The sequence below is a fragment of the Xenopus laevis genome, chromosome 3S (assembly GCF_017654675.1).
Source record: "Xenopus laevis strain J_2021 chromosome 3S, Xenopus_laevis_v10.1, whole genome shotgun sequence".
NCBI lineage: Eukaryota > Metazoa > Chordata > Amphibia > Anura > Pipidae > Xenopus > Xenopus laevis.
The window spans coordinates 81,728,993-81,747,010 of NC_054376.1; the positions used below are offsets into that span (position 1 = coordinate 81,728,993).

An 18,018-nucleotide genomic window follows, 5' to 3' on the forward strand; every position below is an offset into this window, starting at 1 on the left:
ATATATCTATATATATATATCTATATATATATATCTATATATACATATATATATATATACATATATATATATCTATATATATATATATCTATATATATATATCTATATATACATATATATATATATACATATATATATATCTATATATATATATATATATATATATATATATATACACCCATGTGACTTTAAATGAAATTATATTTTATTATGCTGCTCTATTATGTATTATATCTATACATTAGTCATTCTGATAAGAAGAAGTGGGCATCAGTTTATTGGGAAATCCTGCCTCTGCCTTGTAGAAATTGTTAACCTACAACTGTTATACTTATTGACATGTACTGAGCACGGCACATGTAATACAATTCATAATTGAAATTTAATGAAATTCAGTTGGTGTGAATTGCTTTTGTGTATTGTATCTCATTATTTTCAATGTGATTAAACATAGAAAGTTTTCTGCCCTTTTTGGCACAAGAAATATAATCCGCACTCTAATTATTATAATATATTATTGGTACCTCTGTGGGGATTTTATTGAGATGCGGCTGTAACATCTGCTTCCCAAGTGCTTTTCTGGTTTAATTTGTATAATTTGTTAAGGCCTCCAGAACAGTATGATGCCTTAGGCAACCTTGTACAATATCCAGGGTTCATACAGCAACATATGGTTGTGCAGGAGGTGCTGGAATCCTGAAACATATAGTTTCCATTACCATGCCAATATCAGGATAGACCAAGCAGTTATTAAGATACCGTCAGAACTGTGAATTTCTCATAATTCACACCAACTTTATCAGCTATTGGATCTTTGTATTTATTTGTATGCATTCTTTGAGTACAGAGCTGAATAATAATGCATTATTACATTACTCTTCACTTATACATCCAGTGGCATAACTAAAGAGGAAGCAGACCCTGTGGCTGGAGGGGGGTCCAGGAGGTGTAGAAGGCCCCATGAGGCCCTAGTTCATGAGAAATTTCAACATATATTGGTAAAACAGGACAACATCTGGATATGTTGGGGGCCCAAATTAATTTGCTGTGGGGCCCAGTAACTTCTAGTTATGTTACTGTACATCACTTGTGATGAATGCATTTGTGAATGATTTGCTTGTGTAACATTCATCATATTTCTCTCCACCTACATTGCTGTACCCTTAGGGCAATATAATTATAGACCCCGGAACTTGGACAAGCCTCAGGAATTAATTACTCTCAATACTCTCAATAAAAGGATTTGAAATGGGCAAAAATGAAGATGTTTTCAGATACAGCAGGATTTCTGAACTAAACAAAAGTCAAAAATCCTGCTTTCTTTCCGATAATTATAACTATTTTATTATAAAGCTGTTATAACAATCTGTATTGCTGAACCCACAATTATTGAGGATCAGTGTGCCCTTGTCCTATCTTCTTACAGTTTGTACTGTGTGTTTTTGAGCTTGAGGGCTAGGCGGAGGATTTGTTTTTTTCCAAAGCCACAATCTGCTGAGGTAGGAGCAATCATTAGAGATTAACTCAAGAAGGCTCCATGATTCATGGCTCCAATATGGTAAGGTTTAGAGGAGTTCATCTTATCAGTGTCTTTAAAATTGACTCTGAGATGCATTAGCAAGGTTTAGATTCCTATTAGGAGTTATAATGGCTTACCCACCCCTTTCTCTAAGGCACCTCTAAAAATGCATGTAGCTAAGGTGCATAAATAGCACAGAGCTGACCTATCCAGCTTTGCTACATCCACTATAAGTTAGCCATTTAAAATTAATGGTGCAGGGCATGCAGCTGGATCCAGAAACTTCAGTTTGCACTAATAATTTGATCAACTGTGGGTTGGTTGTAACAATTTTGGATCCAACCAAATACTCCACAAAAGATTCTGCTTATTATTAAACAGATACAAACATTTATTTGAATATTAGAATTGAGAAAAATGTAAAATAAAAACATAGATGTTTTCTGTGATAATTAATTCCAAGGGCTCAAATCGTGTCCCACAAATTTGCTTCTGAATGATGCACAAGATTGTGGTTGTCAAAGGAGATATGTCTACTGCAAACTGGTCCCTTTCATGATTACAACAATGCTGCATACTGTTCCTGCCTAAGAGAAGTACAGGTCTATCAATTTTACATATATACTTTGCACACTCATTTCATAACTGAGGAAGTAAAGGTGAATTTTGGTTTGTACTAGTAATTAATTCTATAATTTGGACAATTTTCTGTGCCTATCTGCAGAAAAGGAGTGTTCTGTGGCGATAAAGCTACCAGTAACAAGAAAGATGTCAGACTGAACCTTGAGAAAGAAAAATTTGCTTCAGATTATATTAGTAGCCAAGAATGAATGTCCGTGCAATGTGGAACAATAAGATGCTGAAACTTAAATGTGCATTGTTGGTAAAGTAGAAGCATTTCTAAAAATGACAATTTGCCAAGCAGCCAATGACTTTGAGCTTTTCTGTAACATCTGCAGTAGTATATCTGAGAGCTTTTAACTCATTTCTGATGTAGTCTCAAATTGATCTGCTTTGGTAGAAATCCTTTAAATTCTTTAAATCAGAAAGGATTTGCCGGAAAGTAAAAATCACTGAAAAACAATTTAAACTGCTGGCAACACTTTAGGATAACACCACTTCTCTTAAGTGCTTTAAAATATATACAAATTTGAAAAGGTCTTGTCTTCATTTTCTATGGTAAAAACATGTTTTACTTATCATGCAAAAAATTTAATTATTTGATCTTGTTTTGCAGTGGTGGCCAGCTTTCGAGCAACCGTTCCACATGGCTTGACGTTAGAGATTGGTGACACTGTTCAAATCCTTGAAAAATGTGAAGGTATAATTTTTTTCCTTATGTACTTATTATTATTACTTTTTATTTCCATGTCACATATGCAGTGGGGATTTAGATCATTGATCATTTCAACATTTTATATTTATGCCACAGATGAAAAATAACTTCAAATACAGCTTTATAAATATTCATAGTTACACTCTGGGGTATCTCGGCCACCATGACTAAAAGACTGTCCCTTACATTGGAAGTAATGAAAACTATTTCATTTATTTATAAGATATATAAAAATAACAATAAAATTATATAGGGTTTTTTTTTTTTGCTTAGAAAAAAACTTAACAATGATCATTTTCCCGGAATCTCAGAAGAATAGTTCCCTTTCTACTTGAAACCACCATGACCTGTTGACAAAAAATCAACATAAAAGAACCCTGACTAAATTCAAGAGTTCTAATCTATACCTAAACATATGGGAAAGAGGAGAGCAGCAAAACTGAAACAAGACTTTTATGTTGTTTCTATATAGAGATTTCCATTTATCTGCAGTGATTTCTTTGTTACAATTTCAGTGCTACGCAATATGTTGGCGCTATATAAATACATGTTAATAATAACTTGTGTCTTTTAATTGCTCTGTTCTTAGATGGTATAGAAAAAAGTTGTAAGATTTGCTCTCTTAATGAAGAACGTCTCTTATTAGTGTTATATGTATATATATATATATATATATATATATATATATATATATACGACAAAAAAGCTGAAGCACACCAGGATTTTCTTCAAGAAATGTAAAACTGTTTATTCCATCAACGTTTCGGCTCTCCTGAAAATGCCTCGCCAGGCTTTTTCAGGCGACTGTTGAAAAGCGCATCGCCTCGTGTGGTTAGCACAGGCGTTTTTACATAGGCGCCCATACAAAACTGTCGCCTGCGCCGGTCGCGGCGACTGGCGCGGCGCTTTGTCGCCGCGACCGCAAACGCAGGGCTATCTCCCCGTGTGGACTAGCCCTAAGTAAGACTTTTGCAGGGGCAATAGTAAATTGCTTTAAATGGGTTGTTCATCTTTCAATCACTCAGTTCAATGGTTTTCAGTTGTTCTCAGATTGCACACCAGAAATGGAGACTTTTTTTTAAATTGTTTTCAATGTTTTGTTTTAGGCCATTTTCCAAAATTGAAGTTTAAAGTTCAATGTTTCTGTCTCTGGTCTTTCATTCTCAGTAATCCAGGTGTGGATTCTGAACAATTGTTACATTTAGTTGATACGTTTCTCAGTAGCATTAGTGGAATTGTTACATTCTGGGAACGGTCTATTTAAAACAACTGAAATGGAAAAAGTGTGGGATGGTGAAGATCCTGTTTAAGAGTGAATTTTCATATTTCTAAACCAGAAATTCATAGTGTAGATATATTATTATTATTATTATTAACATGTATGTATATAGCGCCAACATTTTGTGTAGCACTGTAACGTAAATGTGATTATACAACTAAATCACATGAATTATACATAGAACATATGGAGTTACATACATTACAATCAATACCGGTACAAAATGTGAGGAAGGCCCTATGCAGAAAGAGATAACACTCTAAAGGGAAGGGAGTAATACACAAGGTGTGGGAGTGGGCAAGATTGAATTAAGTGGGTGAGAAATGTGGTACTGTATGTGGTGTTGCATTTGGTAGTTAAGTAGAGTGAGGGTAGGGGTCTCGAAAGAAGTGCGTTTTAAGAGATTTCATGAAAGCAGAAAGGTTGGCAGAAAGTCAGACAGACAGAGGAGGGGTGCAGCCCTTGCAAAGTCTTGAATGCGAGCATGTGAGGAGGTAATGAGAGAAGAGTTGAGTAGCAGGTTAGTAGAGGAGTGTAGTAAGCGGTTGGGTGAGTATATAGAGATGAGTTCTGAGATGTAGAGAGGGGCAGAGTTATGAAGTGCTTTGAATGTCAGGGTCATTTGAATTTAATTCTGAGAGGTAGTGAAAGCCAGTGCAGGGATTGACAGAATGGCGTGGCAGAGGAGGAGCGGTTGCTGAGGTGTATGAGCCTCGCAGCAGTGTTCATTATGGACTGGAGAGGTAACCGTCTCTGGAGGGGAAGGCCAATTAAAAGAGAGTTACAGTAGTCTAGACGTGATATGAAGAGAGAGTGGATAAGAATTTTGGCAGCATCTTGGGTGTTAAATGATCGTATTTTGGATATGTTTCTTAGGTGACATGATTTAATAAGTGACTGGATATGAGGAGTGAATGACGGCAGAATCTAGGATAACCCCAAGGCACCGGGCCTGGGTGATAATGTAATTGTTAGCTATGATGGATACTTCCGGGATGTTACTGGTGTTAGTTGGAGGAAAGAGAACCATTTTAGTTTTAGAGAGGTTTAATTTAAGGTAGTGTTGCGACATCCAGGTAGAGAAAGCAGACAGGCAGGAGGAGACACGAGTTAAGGAGTTCTGAGATCAGGAGATGAGAGATCTGAGTATCATCAGCATAGAGTTGGTAGTGGAAACCATACGAGTTGATTAATTTGCAGAGGGAGGAAGTATAGAGGGAGAATAATAAGGGTCCCAGGACAGAGCCTTGAGGAACCCCAACAGAACGAGGCAGGGGAGAAGATGCTACTCCATCGTAGGAGACAATGAAGGAATGATTGGTGATGTAAGAAGAGAACCAGGACAGGGCTGTGTCACAAAGGCCAAGCGAATGGAGGGACTGGAGGTGGAGAGGGTGATCTACAGTGTCAAATGTGGCTGAGAGATCAAGCAGTATTAGTAGTGAGAAATGATTGTTGGCTTTAGCGGTTAAAAGGTCATTAGTTAGTCGAGTCAGGGCAGTTTCAGTGGAGTGTTGTGGCTTAAAACCAGATTGTAGGAGGTCCGGCAGGTTATTGTCAGAGAGGAATGAGATTAGTCGGTTGTAGACTAGGCACTCAAGTAGTTTAGAGATGAAAGGTAGCAGAGAGATAGGCCGGAGGTTGTCAAGATTGGAGGGCTCAAGAGAGGGTTTTTTCCGAATGGGGGTGACAAGAGCATGTTTTACCAAACTCGAATATATATTTAAGTAAATATTGCCCTTTTACATCTCTTGCCTTGAACCACCATTTCATGCTGGTCTCTGTGCTGCCTAAGAAATCACCTGACCAGAAATACTGCAGCTCTAACTGTAACAGGAAGAAGTGTGGAAGCAAAAGACGTAACTCTGTCTGTTAATCGTCTCTTGTGACCTAACATGTATAGTTTGTTTGTGTGCACCGTGAATCCTAGGATCCCAGGGGGTGGCCCTTATTTTTTAAAATAGCAATTTTATATTTATGATTACCCAATGCCACATACTACTAAGACAAGTATATTATTATAAATATGGTTTATTTACATAAAGCAGGATTTTACATATGAGCTGTTTTATGCAATATACTGTATTTTATAGAGAACTACATTGTTCGGGGGGTATAGTTGCTGTAAACCATAGCAACCAATCAGCAGGAAGAATTTACTGGTCATTGGTTTAAAAGCAAACATCTTATTGTTTGCTATGGGTTATTGCTACTGGGCAGACTTAAGGCCTTTTGTAACATTTGGGGATAGCTGTGCAAAGACATTTTTTTATAATTACAGAAAGAGCATGTGTATAATTTACATTTTTTTTTAATTTTTTTTTACAGGCTGGTATAGAGGATTTGCAGTAAAGAACCTAAATATCAAGGTACTGAGTTTTTCTTACATGTATTTGTATTTTTTAAAGGAAAAATAAATTAATGCAGCTTCAATTTAATCTTATTGAACTCCTCCACCCCATAGGATGTATATACTGTAGCAGAAGTAAAAAAAAAGAAAAACATTGACAACACACACATACACTAGGGGGGCTATTAATCATGATGTGTAAAAAGTGGAGGGAAAAATTGCTATGAGCAACATCTCAAACATATATCACTCCACTTTTTACACAGCATAATAAATAGGTCTAAATGGAATTGAAAGAATCTTAGATAGTCTGTGGGGCCATTTAAAGGATTCCCACCTAAGCAATTTGTTTCTGAAGCATGAATAAGTTGTTTCTAGATACTGTAGATGCTGTACAACTGATTTTTCTAAAACTGTATGGGGTATGTTGGGGATTGTAATCATACAATATCTAGAACCCTGAATTTGGTTTAGCCCTTGATATGTAAAAAGGGTAAAAAATATTGTATTGGTTTCTATGCCACTTTCCACAGCCATGTAAAACAAAAACACCACTATATCAGAATTTCACCACCATGGGAAACAGCTCAGCAAACTTATACTTTAAAAGTAAATAATAGAAGAAATACAATTTTAAAGTTTAGCACCCATTTAAACATGTATTTGCTTGAAAATATATTTGTGGCACTTTGGGATGGATCAGCCATACAGTAAATGCTTCAACAAATATTTTAGGCACACCATAATATTTATTTAATACCATATAGACTTGGTGTTGATAGTGATTTCTATTTGTACTTCATGCCTATCTGAGTTTCTTTACTGAATTAGTGGCTGGCACTTTAACAGGAAACCTGTCCCATGTTTATATTACCCTTTGTTTAAAGAAGTGCTTCCTTATGTTAACTTTTATTTTAGGCTCTCCAACCTCATGTAGCATCTGCTAGATTTAGCCATTTTCTTTTCGTGGAAACTGTTTACCCTTATAAAACTTTATTCATTTCCTTGATGGAATAAGGGGCATATTTATCAAAATGTGAGATTAGAGCTCACCACAGAAAAACTCACGCACTTTCTATTCATTCCTATGGGATTTTTGGAATCGCATCTGTCAATGGAGTTCACCGTTTGATAAAAATGCTTTTAAAAAAACCATAGGAATGAATAGAAAGTGAGTGAGTTATATTGCAACGAGTTCTAAATTCACACTTTCATAAATCTGTCCCTAAATGTGTCATTATATTGAGAGGATGGTGGTTAAGCTAAAATGTTGGTCCTTGCAAAAAATTGTAATTTTTTTTAAAGTTTATAAGTCGTCTCAGTTAAATTACCTATCTAGCTACTCAAATTACCTATTCTAAACTCAATGGTAAGAACTTTATTATAGTTTAAGCACTTACCTTTTAAGTCCCATGATCCTCTGCACTGTCCCAAACCAGTTGCATATGCAGAAATCTCTCCACTTCAGGAAGATTGTGGAGTAGTGCTTAGTGCAATGATACCCCAAGCTGTTGCACATTTTTAATGAAGAAAAGCACCATTGAGGGGTCTAAGATTAGTAGTTATTTCACTCGAAGTGCGAACAACACCCCACACAGAATAACATGTTACTTTAATTCTTCATTATTTACATTGCTTGAAATCCAACTCAAAATGCTAACAGGGTGTTGAAAAGGTTTTGACTGGTTGTGTATAAATATAACCAAATGCACCTTGATTTCCTGTGGGCAAATCATATTAGGTATATTTCTTCTTCTGTTCATATAACTAAACCTAAAGGGCAGAGAAAACAGCTTTGTTCTGGTCTAATGCAATGCATTGCACAGTACAGGTATGGGGCCTATTATCCAGAATTCTCGGAACCTGGGGTTTTCTAGATAACGGATCTTTCCATAATTTGATCTTCATACCTTACTTCTACTAGAAAATCATGTAAACATTAAATAAACCAAATAGGCTGGTTTTGCATCCAATAAGGATTAATTATATCTTAGTTGGGATCAAGTAAAAGCGACTGTTTTATTATTACAGTGAAAAAGGGGAGACGACCTTTCCATAATTTGGAATTTTCTTGATAATGGGTTTCCAGATAACGGATTCCATACCTGTACACATCATTTTCCATGTACTACTAAGAAAGACTCCTAATTCATAACACATCTATTTATTTCTCTTCATAACTGTAAGAATGTGATTTTGGCTATTTTACCTGTATTTTTTTTTTATTATAGGGAATTTTTCCATCACGTTATGTTCACCTAAAAAATGCATATATAAAAAACAAAGGGTAAGTACTTTTTTAAAAAAAACTTGAGAATGTGTTGGAGTTTTCTTTTTAATAAATTAAATAGTTCCTTGACAGTAACTATGAAATAATTATACATTCTAAAATGTTTTTTGTAAGGGTTTTAATGTGAAAGTTTGCTTCTTGTCAGGTGTTTGTCTTTGTCTCAGAATCATTATGAATCATATTCACCCACTAATAGTCCTGTGCTTGTAGTTCTATTAATGCACCATACAGTTTTTGTGTTGTAAAGCTCAGGGAAAGTCTGAAAAGAAACCACTAATGTGGGTTTTTTCTTTCAGGCCCAGCAAATTTTGCTACAGACTGGTATTTACTACCTGTGGACATATTCATTACATTATGCATCAACTGTCTAGAACCCTCCAGCACATTCATTTTTTTCCCTTTTACTTTTTTCTCTCTCTTTTTACCATTTCTTTCATTCTTTATAACATATAATATGTTTATGAACATGTTTTATATAGTGAATAAATGACCCCCTATTTAAAATATAAGGATATTAGAAGTGACCGAGGAGCTCCATGACCATATAAAAGGGAAAGGCTGAAGGCAAGTGCTTTTGTAAAAGTCAAGGAACTCTGAGGTGACTTCTAATATCCTCATATTTGACATTATTTTTGTAATGCACAAGTTTAAGTGAGTCATGTGACAGAAATTACATCACAAATGTGACAGAATTACACCAATTATAACAGATAACATCACTAAGAACTGTGCTAGGTTGATGATCACACTATATACCGAGTTGATCTGCTCTACCAGTTAGAAATGTAATATGTATGTAATCTGCAGGGGGGAAAACAATAGGTAATTCGTTTTCAATGTTTGTTTTGATGAGTGAAAATGATCCTTCTCTAGGGTACTTTTAAGCTCTGCTAGAGAACTAGCTAACTACTTTTGAATAATTAAATGCTTAAAGAGATACTGACACCAGAAAATAACCTTTTTTATATCTATCATAACATTGTCTTTGAATGCTATTTATAATTTTGCCATAAAAGTATTTGCCTGATGATTCAATATTACCTTTATTACCCCCATGATCCTCTATGAGGGGGCTGACATATTTGTGCAGCAGTAGTCAGTTAGCATTAGAAACTCTTAACTGTCAGACTCAGGTTGGCAAACCAGTTAGGTTTATGAACTTTAAGTTATAATTACTTACAAAAGCATTACTATCACCAAATGATCAGCGTGACCTAAATGTAACTTTTAATGTAGATTAATATTTTAAAAAGAAAATATTTTAATGTCAGAATCACTTTAAATTAAATGGACTGTAAGGTATAAAACATTTACTTTGATCAATGGAACATTATTATGAATACATATTTGTAAACGTCACAATGGACATGCTCATAAATAAATGCAGTATATGAGCAGATAACATCATAAATACGGATTCCTTGGACACATTATATTCTGATGAATAAAAACTTCTTTATTTATTAATAAATATAATTTTCATGTCCGCTCCGACTCAGCTCATGAATTCATTACTACTAATGAATTACTACTAATTACTACTAACTAGTAGTAATGAATTCATGAGCTGAGTTGGAGCTGACATGCAAATTATATTTATTAATAAATAAAGACGTTTTTATTCATCCGAATATAACGTGTCCAAGGAATCCGTATTTATGATGTTGTGAAGAGTTCCATTGCCAGGGAACAGGAATTGGACTTGTGATTGTCTGGAACCAATTGGGAAAGCTCCACATGGGTGAGAGAATTGGTATGAGCAGATAAATCAGGTAAACAACTGTATGTTTTTAAACAAAATATACTGTATATGGCGTGTAAGCAGCTTAATATAATGGTTTCCTTAGCTATTACATGCATTTTCATATTTGGTCTGATTTAAGCCGTTTCCATTTGCTACAGTAAAGGTCTGTGACCTTTCTACAGAAGGCCATGCATTTACTGTAAAATCACTATTGTATTATTTTCACAGGCAGTTTGAAATGGTCATTCCTACTGAAGATGCTGTTATTACAGAGATGACCTCAACACTGAGAGATTGGGGCACAATGTGGAAGCAGCTTTATGTGGTAAGTTTCATTAAATGAAAAATCCATTCTACTACATTCTGTTTTCTCCAGTAACTTGCTGGTAGGTCATTCATTGATCATAGGATTGAGATACTGTACTGCTTGGCTAAAGGGACACTACCTGAAACTGCACTTTGCATGCAGCGCTTGTTCACATGAATGACCCATGTCAATTATATATATTACTTGTGCCTTATGTGTTAGCAGGGATAAATGGATAGTGGGCCTAAATCCATGTAGAGGCTGCAATCTTTACTTTTGTCCTAGATAATTATTTTAATGGTTCAGTAATATAATTAAATCAGTAAAAAAACTCTGAGGGGAAAGCAAACAGGGTGACATGAAATTGATACAAAGCCCCAGAATCACAGGGCAGATTAAATAATTTAACACATGCATTTCCCTTTAAAATGAATGCACCACTAAGATTGCAAAATGAATGACACAAGGAAATTAAATGTATGGCACAAGGCAATTAAGTGTATGGCACTTATTCTCATGACCGGATTTCTAGCAAGGCCACCGGTTTAGGAGCTGTCTGCATGTGATTCTATGGCAGTAGGGGAGGTGGAGGCTGCCAACCACTGGAGACCCTCAATAGAAACTCCACTGTGCAAAGTATTGCATCAGTATTCACTAAGTGGGGCTAAATGTTGAGCTGCAAAAGGGTTCTGAAACTAAAGTCTGAAACCCATCAGCCTAATGTGTGGTGTTAAGGAAATTTACAATGAAGGGCATTTAAAAATCTTTTTGGGTTTTTAAGAAGTAAATATTATATGTTTTAATTGTATATCTTCTGTAAAATGTTATTTTTCTGAACTACATCGGATGTAGAGAATGACAGAAATGAGGCTACTTAAAATGCAACCCATAAAGTTTTATATGTAAAGAAGCCCAAATAGTATAAGAGTGATTTATGATCACCCATGGGAATGAGGATGCTCTAAACTAAGTACAGTGGGTAATGCATATTGGTTTAATTCACTAAGGTACTTGCATCCAAGCATGTTCAGGCACATGGTTACCAATGCATCCATCCTTCTTTTCATGAATGGTACACAACAGTGCCTATTGATGCTGGGGAAACCTAAAGCAGCCACCATCTTGGACCTGATGGTAGCTCAAGTATTCCCCCAGCAAGTGTAAATATTAAGGTATAATTTGCAAACATTCTGTACAGTGCTGTGCAAATTATTTAGGAGCATACATTACAACACATTCAGAAATGATGGGACAATGCGTAACCAAGAAATCAGGTCAGAAGAATGTCTCTGTTAGAGTTTACAATCTAGGGGGATTATTTACCAAAACCCTATTTTCTTCTCATTATTTTATTTAATCAACTTCGACCAAACTCCCAGCCACAATTTTACCTTAATTATCAATAAAATAATTATAAAAAATTCGGTGCAAGAAAAGACTCGATAAAATTTCAAAAAAATTTAGAAACTGACAATTATTCAGATTTGACCCCGAAAACTCCGATTTTTTCGGATTATCCCCGAAAACCCACACATTTTTGGGATTATTGTACGAAACCCAGAACTGATCATGATATTTTCCATTTGTAAAAGGGACTTCTGCCATTGACTTCTACATGATCTAGGCAGGTTTGAGATGGCGTATTTTTGGATTCGGACGTTTAGCAGCCTCGGTATAATACATTTAGAAAAAATTTTCTCACAAAAAAAATAATGTTTTCCCCTTTAAAACTCAGTTGAAAAATTCGGATTTTAGTAAATAAACTAGGTGTTACTCACCGATATATGCTTCTTTATGGTAGAAAAATGAAGGTGATCTATTTCATCGTCTGGGGCACATTATGAATGAGATATTAGATCTGCGCAGACAAGTACTTTTGGGACATCTGACTCATGATCGAATGAAGGACGTGAAGCGCCACATCACAGCTCGTCTGGACTGGGGAAATGAGTGAGTAATAGATATTAATAGATAATGGTTTAGCTTTTATTGGCATAAAATACTTAAAGATAGAGCCAAGACCAAGAAAAATAAACATAAGATTAACTAAGGCAAATAAAATAATAAACAAGCCAAAAACAATGTTTTGTATCTTGCAGAAGCTGGTGCAGTTTTTCTCCTCTTCCTTTAAATCTTCCATCACACACAGCCGGCTCTGCACCATGTGTACTGAGACTGGCTTCATTGTGATTTACTTGTCATGTGTGCATTTTCTGGCCACAAAATGCCAGTGAAAAATATGACAGGGAGCCTATATGTATTTTAGGTGCATGTTTTTTGCCCTTTGCACCTTGCTCCTATGCAGTTGACTTCTTGGGTCCAGTATGGAGAAAAAAAGCATTGGACCCCTCTCTGTATTCTGTGCTCAGCAGCTTTGCCTACTGGAGAGGTGACAGATGGACAGCAAAGTGCTATCTTCTCCTAAATGCAGTAAAATGCCTATCTCTTAAAATGCATTCCACCATATCCCATATACATCTTTCACTGAAAAATTAAAATATCCAAGGTGTTTTACTAGCTATTCAGTGGACTCAAGGACTACAGGGCACCAGAGAACCCTGAACTTAGCGCTTGCTTTCAGCAGTCCCTGTGAGCCCTGTGCTCCACTGTTTACCTTGGACTGGCAACCTGTGGATTCTGGCAAATGCCAGAAGGGCTGTTGTAATATGCGACAGATAGCTTCTACTTATTGGGGGGGTGGTGGGCTGTTTGGGTCTCTGTGTACTTGAAATGCCAGGTCCTATTTTAAAATCAAGTTTAGATCTGTTGATGGATTCTCAATCAAGTGCTAAGTACAGAACATAGATAACATTGCATAAGAGCTGGGTTTACACATTGTTTATGGGCCTTATAGGGCCGACTGCATCCCCCCACCATCGAGTGTGCATACATATTCTACTTTGCTGGCTCTGGGACTTTGCACGCAGCTGTCAAACAACACCCCCCCCATGAGCCCCCAGTGTGTGCAGCAGTTATGGACAGGTTGCTGCCCCTAATATTTTGGGCATTTCCACAAATCTGGACCTGGGCCATTAGTAATTTTCATTTGTATCCTACCACATTCCATGTTTATTTACTGAAATATCCGTTTTATATTTATAAAATTCATAGGTTTTAGAAAATGCCTACAGGTTTGTACTGACTTTGACTTCCCGTTAGTAGTGGCAGTAATTTAAGTAACTTGTATTGCTGTGGGTTGAAACTTGTAAACACACAACTAAAACACCAATGAATATCACATAATCTACAACAGTATACAGTACTTCAGATTTGAATTTTAGAAGCTTGCTTATTTAAGATGCTCTGTCCCCAGTAGTATATATGTTGAGTGCATTAAAAGTATGGAATCTATTATCCAATATGCTTGGGAACTGGGGGTTTCTAGATGATACTTATACAGTAGCTTAGAAATATCTGAGTAAAAATGTATATGGAAGATGACCTTTCCATAATTAGGAGCTTACTGGATAACTGGTTGCTGTATAACAGGGAAAAAAAAATATATTTATATTTGTAGTTTAGTCGTTGGATTGTTGTACTTTAACCCAAGTAACATTTTAATAGTGTTAATTACTTAACATTGCATTTGCAGTATTATTAAGGCTTTGTATAAATAGCATTGAAGACCCATGAATACTGGACAGTTTTACTTATTAATGATAATTGTAAAATCCAGTTTTAGCACATCTAGATTGCAGTGTAAGCTTATAAATTTCAGTGGTCTGAAACGTGACGGGAAGTGCTCTAAATATGGATACAAATATTATTCAGTGGTCAGTCAAGTAGAAAGCACAGAGATCCATCATATTCATAATGGTGAGTCATATTAATAATAATTGGGGGATTAGTAAAAGATGTGGGAAATGAAATCAGAAAACTTATACTGAGAAATGGACAGTAAAAAGGGGCAGCTAGGAGCAAGGACATTTAGCTAGATGTAAGGAGATTATTTGAAAGAATGGGAAAGTGGCAATTAAACCTTGAAAATGTCAAATTTAAAAACATGGAATGATTGAAATATCACTGCTGTTGATTCATCAAAACAAGTTTTTTTTCTATTTAATGCTACAATGACTTTCTAGTTTTGTTAAGTGTGCTGTCACTTTGAAAGTGTAGACTAGGTTCACTGAAAAGCATATTATATGTTGATGGTGATTTTTGGAAGAAGAGTATTCTCTTATCTCAGGTACATTCTGTAGTTTCCTATTAATAGTAATTAATTTCCCTGTACAGTATTAATAACATAATACCATGTACTTGATGATAACTAGCTTTATGTAAATCTATGTTGATGAATGTTTAAATCTGTTTTGAATGTTTGAATATTTTCAGCCATTAGACAAGATCTCTGTACAAAAAGCCCTCTTCCTATAAAATCCTAGGTCCATAGTACCACAGCATCTAGAATTTTTGGCGAAATCCTACATCTCTGTTCTATTGTGTGGTGCAGAAGAATCTTCTGTAAAACTCTATTTACTAATGCTTTTCCTGAAATATACTACAGTTATACTGTATGCCCATCAGTTGGTTTATGGTACACAGGGAAATCTTTTGTCATGCTAACATTAGAAACTACTCCATAGAGATAATAACAGATGAACAGATGGAAAATGCCAGCCGTTATTTTTATATGCCAACAGTATAGATTTACTTTCCAAGATTCGTGCTGTGTGAAAGCTTGGTTTTGTACTTCTACCCCTAGGAGCAGTATGTATTATTAATATGAATGTTACAAAACTGAATACATTTAATTCTTATATCAGTTCTAATGGGACATGTCAAAATGTATGTGCCTTAATTGTGCTGCTTTTATTTTGTTTTTGATAAATTAACAGATTGTTATTCCTGCTACCATTTTTTAGGATCTTCACCCCAAGATAGTTACATGCACTTAGGGAGATTACTATAAGCTCTTTGATTAATGTGCTTCATTTTTCATCTTGGGTTTCTTTGGTGTGTGTAAATTAAAGGAGAACTAAACAACAAACACTTTCCTGATTTATGGGTCTATTTATCATACTGTGTAACAAAACTGCGACCAAATACACCACATATCACCAGGCATCCCCATGGAAAAAATGGCATCTTAATCAAGTTGTGTATTGATTTTCAGCAACTACGTACCAGTTTAAATATCTAGCATAAAAGTAAGCAGACACTCGAATTTTTCACATTGATTTTAACGGATTACATGGAATTCGTACCTGAAGTGGTAAAAATTTAATGATATCAAATGTGGTGTTCAGGCAGTGTAAAATCAAACTCACCTTAACAAATTTGCCATTTATTTTACACAGCATTTTGCACTTTTTTTCAGCATTAATCATTTTACACAGTATGATACATATTTTTTAGAAGTCTTATTTTTAAGTTGTTTTTAATTATAACCTCTTTTGTTGAACTTTTCTTCGTAATCATGTAAGTGAACATGCAAAATGTAGTCCTTGCCTGATTGGACAGACACTAATGCACTAAAACAACAATATCAGTATCAAAATCTTTTAAACTGAGAGCAGAAATTTGATGGTTAACAAACCTTGGAAATAATGCTTTAATGCTAATTCACAAAGCATCATAGGATTTGTAGTTCACACAGAGATAGACTATAATGTTTCAGTTTCCACAGTCTGTATCACATTGAGGAGGTTCCATCTGAATTCATACCAATTTTGACAGCTCAGCCTGCAGTCCTGGGTTTCTTAAAGAAGAAGGAAAGCTACTGAGGCAGATTATTGCCAATAGATTAGCCACAATAGGGCAAGATAGAACACTATATTTATTTTGTAGAATGTTTTGCCATGCCTGAGTAATCAGCTCTAGACACTGTCTCTGTTTGTTTAGGATAGCAGCAGCTATATTAGCTTGGTGTGACATCACTTCCTGCCTAACGTCTCTCCCTGCTCACTCACAGATTTGGGCTCAATTTACAGCAGCGAGGGGAGGAGGGAGAGGAGCAAACTGAGCATGCTCAAGCCCTGCCCCGCCCCAGTTAAAAAGAAGGAAGTCTGATACATAAGCCCATGTGTACTCAATAGAAGGAAAGAAATGTGGTATTTCTTTTGACAGAGGACTCATTTGGCAGAGTAGCATTACTTTGAGGTTTACTTGTACATTTCTATAGGCATTTACTTATTAATTTTAACCTTTTCCTCTCCTTTAAGGTGATCATAAAATGTCTGCAGGCACAGAGCAGCAAAAATTTTTGGCCATGCCCATCTTGGAAAGTTTGAACACATTTCTGGGGGTTTTATGGTCAGGATTTATGTGTAATAACAGTTTCGCTAATGAAGGCAAATTGCCCTTTAAGTTGTGAGCCACCGTTTCTCCAAGAGACCTGTTTATCTTAAATAGTTACAAAACTAAGTGGACAATCTAAGTGGACCTGCCAAAAACTTGTTTGGGACATTTCAGTAACAATCCGGGACTGCGGGTTGAGCTGCCAAAATCGGGACTGTCCCATGAAAAACAGGATAGTTGGGAGGTATGAGGTTGTTTCTGTCAAAAGGGAAATACTATGTAATATAGCCAAGAGTATACTTGCATTTTCCACTGAAGGATATGGTATTTCTATAAATTTTTTGTTGAATAAGTCAACCTCATAAATGAGGATTCCCATTAAAAAGTAGGTGTGGCCTAGTGCTGTGGGACAGTAAATATTTATTCTCCTTATTTGCCATGTTTTTGTTTTTTATATTCTATTAAATATTTTATTTCTGCTGCAATATTAACTAACAAAAGTGAAAAAAAGAAAAAAAAACGAAAAGCAAAAAAACAAGTGGCATATTTGCTAAATATCGAACAGGAGAATGCATCGTTATTACCAGTTTTACTAAATGTTTAGCAGATTTACACATGTACTGCTTTGATCAATGTTTGAGTGCATTAGAATGTGTTCATCTGCTTTGAGTCAAAAATCATTCTGCACTATAGCGTGTTAGAGCACAGCACCACAGAATTTTTAAGCCATGCCTCCCAACATTTGAAAAATGAAGAGGGACAAAGATCTGACATGGGTAGTGCAGTGACATTTTTTTGACCACACCCCTAATTACCATGTCCATTTAAAAAAATCTGGCAGGTTATGAATGTTTTTAACACATTTTTGGGAGTCTTAGGGCCATGTTTTATGTGTTATAACAGTTTTTTTGGCTTATCTTAAAGTGATACTGATACTAAAAAAATTATTTTAAAAA

At 35.5% G+C, this 18,018-nt stretch overlaps 1 protein-coding gene across 4 annotated transcripts in view; it reads left to right on the forward strand.

Moving 5' to 3' along the window:
• LOC108713119 (dedicator of cytokinesis protein 4) overlaps positions 1-18,018 on the forward strand; it is a 154,986-nt gene that overhangs the window by 43,711 nt on the left and 93,257 nt on the right. For 2 of the 4 annotated variants that reach the window (XM_041588552.1, XM_018255892.2), the window contains exons 2-6: positions 2,757-2,840; positions 6,463-6,503; positions 8,716-8,771; positions 10,747-10,843; positions 12,627-12,775. In XM_041588552.1, coding sequence (XP_041444486.1) covers positions 2,757-2,840; positions 6,463-6,503; positions 8,716-8,771; positions 10,747-10,843; positions 12,627-12,775 — 427 coding nt within the window. Of the gene's footprint in view, positions 1-2,756; positions 2,841-3,837; positions 4,031-6,462; positions 6,504-8,715; positions 8,772-10,746; positions 10,844-12,626; positions 12,776-18,018 lie in introns of those variants that run through there. The other 2 variants (XM_041588550.1, XM_041588551.1) reach the window with 1 other exon arrangement.